The sequence below is a fragment of the Pleurodeles waltl genome, chromosome 5 (assembly GCF_031143425.1).
Source record: "Pleurodeles waltl isolate 20211129_DDA chromosome 5, aPleWal1.hap1.20221129, whole genome shotgun sequence".
Classification (NCBI taxonomy): Eukaryota; Metazoa; Chordata; class Amphibia; order Caudata; family Salamandridae; genus Pleurodeles; species Pleurodeles waltl.
This window is the reverse complement of record NC_090444.1, coordinates 1,702,882,978-1,702,888,977: the sequence shown is the minus strand read 5'-3', so window position 1 is coordinate 1,702,888,977 and position 6,000 is coordinate 1,702,882,978. Positions and strand designations below refer to the sequence as shown.

The 6,000-nt window shown below is 39.4% G+C and overlaps 1 protein-coding gene across 2 annotated transcripts in view; it reads right to left on the bottom strand.

The window, feature by feature from the left end:
- Positions 1–240: 240 nt before the first annotated feature.
- Positions 241–6,000, bottom strand: part of PTCHD4 (patched domain containing 4) — a 333,586-nt gene continuing 327,826 nt past the window's right edge. For both annotated transcript variants that reach the window (XM_069236782.1, XM_069236783.1), the window contains exon 3: positions 241–2,392. In XM_069236782.1, coding sequence (XP_069092883.1) covers positions 759–2,392 — 1,634 coding nt within the window. In that variant the 3' untranslated portion in view covers positions 241–758. The remainder of the gene's footprint in view (positions 2,393–6,000) is intronic.

Genomic DNA, 6,000 nt, shown 5'->3' with positions numbered 1-6,000 from the left:
GGCGGTTAGGTTTTTCAAGTTTGTTCTACATAAATCTCTTCACTCAGTGATTATTCCTTTCCATAATAAGGAGTGCAGTGTCTCGGACATATATACCTGTGGTTTGCTGCCCTAGCTCTGTCATATTTTTTTTAAGTATCAGGCTGAGATCAACCAGACATGGGCAATGTGTTCATTGTTTTCTGGGTTTCATTTTGCAATTGGAAAATAAGCAGTAGATTTGAAGTCTTTGGGGTAGGCATCATTTTATAAAACATTCTAAGAACATTGATGAACATACTATCATCAGTGCACTATTGATGATAAATATTTTTAGAAATGCGAATTGTATAAAAGACAGAATTGTAACACAGACAATTAACAAACCGGGCAGCATTTTGCATAGATTTCTCTATTATCTAAAGTTAGCTCTAAAATTTAAGCTCCATAATCAAACCTTGCATTTTTTGCTCTTGTGTGTGTTTGTTTTTAAGTAATTGTGAACCTTGCCTGTCAATTATATCCAAACTGTTCATTTCACATCTATAACAGTAGACTGTATTTTGGCAAGTTTTAGTGGACAACCAAACTGTCTGACACCCATTCAAAGTGAACTTGGATCACTCCGTTTTCTGTGGTTGCCTTTGCACCACCTTGTCTCGTGACCCTCTTCCTGATCATTGCCACGTTACTCTTGGCCAGCACAAGCATCTCTGGTCCACCACGTCTACCTTGCATCTCTGCATCACTCCTTATTTTGCATTATTTATAAACACCTTTCAAATTGCAGTCACAGGTTCTGGGTTCTCATGGATTTCTATGCACTCAATCTCTTCCCGCTCCTTCCGTTTTGCTCGTCTCTTTTTCTTGTGACGTTTTTTGGATGGTGGGAAAAATGTTAGGAATACTGGTAAAATGACAAAACAGTGAAGCAGTGTGCAGCTGCCAGTCAGCATCAAGCATTTGAACAGCGTGTAGGTCAAATTTGAAGGCACAAACAGAAGTGGGATCAACCCAATGAGAAAAGAGGTGATGTTCTGAAAGATGGCCGTCCCGTGCTCCATGAGGGAGTCCTGAATGCACAGAGTCCGTGTATGTTCAGTGGCTAGCACGAACGTGTAAAGGAGAGGTGCACAGTGATCTATGGAAAAGTTCAAAGAGTATATAAGGCACATGGTTGAAACGCAATCTAGGTCAACATTCCACAGTGTCATCAAACCAAGGACCCCCAACTCAATGGAGGTTACTGTGACAATTACCCAGACATTTCCCAAAGGATGAATAACCAGGAAAAACGTCAATATCAACGCTAGAAGGACACTGAAGCCAGAAATAAGGACAGGCATAGTCACCGTCAAGCTGTAGTGATCCATGAAAACAAAGGTGGGGTTAAACACAATGAATTTAATGCTCTGTATCAAAGAAAGAGGTCTCAACTTCTCAAGCAACTCCACAACTTCTCGCTGAGTATTTTCACTTGTTTTGGCCACCAAGTACATGCGAGATGCAACAATGTTAATGTCATCCCCTGATTTCGAGATTATTATGTCATTTTTGAAGTGCTGAAACTCAGTTTTTTTCAAAAAGGAATTTTGGAGGGTGGCTATAAAATCTGTTTTGTTAGAGGCAGAGATGTTTACAGTTTTCAGATATTGGTAATACTGCTCAATCCAGGACTCTGTGTTGAACCCATGGCTGATAGTCTTCAGGTCCTCTTGAACTGTAGCATTCCAATATTCCAGGGGCTCATAGATATAAAATCCTATCACAGGGCTGTAGTTGCTAAAATATTTCTGTTGGCTGGCCGCATAGGACACACTGGGGGAGTAACTCGCTACCAGATTGATTATATTTGAGCCACCGCTGATCTGCAAGCAGCCCATGAAGGAGAACGATGCATAAATGAGATATAAAATGACCACAAAAGGCTTGACATAGGTATTAGTAATCCACTCATTGTAGTGTTCTCGCAGAAAATGGTGGATGAAGTGATTCTCGTATGGATCCGGCTCGTGATGGGACGAATGCTGATGCCCATCACTCATCATGGTCTGGAACCAAATGGGCTGCCGATCCAAGTAATCCTCAGAGGGAATTTTGCAACAAAAGACACTGTGATAACGGTTCTGTTCCAGTTGGCCAGCAAAGACAAGACAAGATCCATAGAATGAGAAGACGTAGAAGTAGTTCAATAAAATGGTAATGCACATGTTCTGGCAAAATATTTTTACAGCCTCTATGTTTGTGAAAGGGCTGGCACCCATTCCAAATGTAATGATGTACAGAGAGCTGGTCATTGTGTAGGAAACCATGACATCGGAATATGCCCCGGCAACTCTGTCTTTGAATGGCAATGTTTCTCTAGTCCTACGCCAGCCAGAAAGAAGCTCAAAAACACCTTTTGTTCCATGACCTAAAACAAAAACACAGAACAGAAAAATTAACATATAGAATGCAAAATTCAGAAAATTAATTTTCTTCATCAGTTGATACACAGTTTACATGAAGCTTTCTTTTTAAATACGTGTGAAGAACAATTATTGTAATTTTGTAAATGCCATTGCCCTCGTCATTAAACCACTGCAGCTTGTACCACCAATTACTCCTGCCAGCACTGCCAGTGGAAACCACTAACCATCACACTGTTACAAGTGTGACAGTTCAAACTATTCCAAGCCCCCAGATCTATAGGAATGACTGCGGTGGCATTTATACGTTGTCTTTAATTTATATATAATTATTAAACAACTGTTCTTTTGCTCATCTCTGAATTAGACAGCCAGCGCTACCATGTAGCAGACTGTCATACGTGTCAGTATTGACAAGTGCCGGTTGCAAGGACCCGAAGTCACCTTCTCAAATTACACACTGTCATAGGCCTTACAAACTTCATCTTCCCTGATGACTTGATGGGTTACGATAATTAAAAAGCTAGATAAAAATCAGGTTGTAGACATTTCAGGTACATTTACTCTAAAATGTATCTATAATTTATTTGAAATAAAGCTTGTTACCACATATTTCATCACATATTCGAATAGCATGATTGTTCATCTATCAATAACTAATTGTGCAATAGGTGAGATAACTTTAATGGACATAGACATGAGTGCAAAGTGTTTAAAATGTGAAAATAAAAAAGTCATTCTATACCTTATCCCAAATATTAGTTATTAACAAATTGTAGCATGGTACGCCATATATTGTACTAACAAGGTATACGTTTGTTGCAATCTCATTATATTTCTGTATTAGAATCAGGGGCCTATAGCATCAGAGAGCATTCACTGACAGGTAGTAAAACCTGAGAGATATGAATGTAGCTCCCAGAGGTCCATCCTCCCCTCAAACCAAAGCACCCTGGTGGCATTAACCAGCAGACAGCTGACTTATTCAAGCACAAAGAACCACCAGTGGTCTATTGTCATGGTATCTACTGACTGCTTCTTATGAAGGACACAGTTTGTCACTATAGCAATACAGAGAATAATGGACCCCAAACAGGCACATGATAAGGTTATCAATTAAAAAGCAGATACAAACTTTTTATTTTGAACATCTTGAAAATTATCTAAGCAATATAAGAAATATTCTTGTTTGCCTGCATTTAGAATTTGTCTTTAGAGACTAATGATTTTGCTTTCAACAAGTAATGAATTTTCTTGACAAGGTCGATCATTCTAATGTTCATATGTAAAATGAAGCCCATTTCGTGTACCCTTTTCCACACTAAGGGCCCGATTTAGATATCAGTGGATGAGTTACTCCGGCACAATGGTGAGGGATAGCCCAGCCGCCGAAATATAAATGCTATTACATGTACGACATACAAGTGCACTATCTCTCTGCAGTTGTCTATCATTTTTTCATACAGCTTTCTGTGGTCTGAGCACCGCTGGATCAAGCAGTTCACAAACATATTTTTGGAACATCGGAACGTACTTGAATGATCGTTGTGCTTTCAGGCTTTTTGGGGTTTGCTCATGGAGATCTACTTAAGCCCTAGATTTCTTGAGTATTCCTGCCTTTACTCCTGTGCATTATTTCTCTTTCCGGTTCCGGACGATCTACATGTTTGTGCATTGCTACATTAAACACTGTTTATGAATAGTTTTCTCATAAGATTCCTAACTTCTCCTACACATCATGAAATGTGGGTACATTCTTCACAAAAATAAGGCCTATTTTATGTGTAATGGGAGTGGTATCTCTATGGGGGATACTAACCTGCATATTTCCAAGTGCTCAATACCAAAGATGTTATCTCCTACTTAAAGAAGGAGGAAAATTTGTGTGAAAATAGGCTCATAACTGAACTGAATTTGGCACTGGACGAGGTAATTCCGGGTCCAGAATGTAATTGCTCATTTTGGGCCTGACAGCACACAGTGCAAGTGCACAAACCGCAAGTGCTTAGAAAATTAAATAATATTAACAGATTAATAAAGAATACATAAATAAAGTGGCTATATGTCAAACTGAAAAAGTTAAAAATGACTGTTAATGTCAAGGAATTTGAAACTGGAGGCTAAAAATTAAATTAGTATCATCCAATTGATTTGTGGGAGAGGTGCAGGTGCATCAAACAGAATATAGGATGGAGGATGTGAGTCTTCAATAACATTTAGACCACCTCCAACCTTCCCATAAATTATATTTGTTTGCAAATTAAACAAATCTGTTATATTTTATGTATGTGTTTGATGAATGCTTGTTTCTGCATTTCTGTGTATTGTTTTGCGTTTCAAATCATCTGCAATGTTTAGGCCGGTAGTTAGTGGGGATCCCCGGGTTCGAGTAATAATAAAGTGGGTGACCACAGAAGTCCAAAGATTGGAAACCTCTGCACTAAAGTATCCTTTATGGCACACAAACCAATGCTGTGTGTGAAAAGCTACATTCCCAATAACCACAGTCCTCTTCCACCCATGTTTACAACCCAACCAATAGATTTAGTACTGTGCATAGACAACCATGTTGATTGATTTCTTTTGGTAGCAAGTTGGGAATTATGGTGAACATTAATATCCACATATATTGATTCTCTGAAACAAGATCTGCCATTTATGCTTGCAGGAAGTATTAAGAATCAGGCCCTAAATTCTAAAGAGTGTTTCACTTTCAGAAATGTACAGTACCCAGTTTGTTAAGGTGCCAGAATGCTGCCACACAGCAGAATTTTTTTTTCATTGTCCACTGATACTAAGGATTCTCGCCCTTCTCTAGTATCCACTTTAACCTCCAGAACCACTAGTTTTGAAACCGAGCAACCAGATTTGTTTCCTGGTGTTGGCTCAATATCCCATGACTCTGGTAATATGACCCTGTATAATGTAATGTGGCACCCATGTAAAGTGCTCTAATGCTCTTGGGCCAAGTCTGTGCTGTATAAAACTGCAAATAAAAAAAAAAATTGAAACTTGGGGGTCAATTCACAAACTGTGTTCTGTAGTACACTTAGGGGCAGAGTTAGAAGAAAGTGGCGCATCGGTCGCGATGCGTCACTTTACTTGCGTCCCTCTACCACCACCTAACAACACAATGGTACCATGGCGGTGGTTAGCACAATAGCATCAAACCTTTTGATGCTATTGTGGTGTTTTGCTGCACTAGCACCAAAAATGTTGATGCTAGTGCAGCAAAGCACAGGGCGGTTCATAGGTAAATATGGAATGCAGTTATTGCGCCATTTTGTAAATATGGCACAGGGGAAAGGCCTCCTTAACGCTGCCTTAGAGTAAAAAAATTACGGTAAGGCAGTGCAAGGTGGAGCAAGGGGCGTGTAAATATTCCCCTTAGTTCTCGCCCTCTGCCTACTCTGTCTAATTTGTGCAGATATCTCCACCCTGACTGAGGAGCTCTGCACGTTTGTTTGCATATGTTTTTGTAGTAAATGTGGAAAGGGTGACAGATGACTGGAAAATGGGGAAAAACTAACTACAAGCAATAAGACCATTGCAATTCATAAAAAGCTCTTCTATATTTAGTACTGCCAATAAGGACCCAAAACACCAATAAATG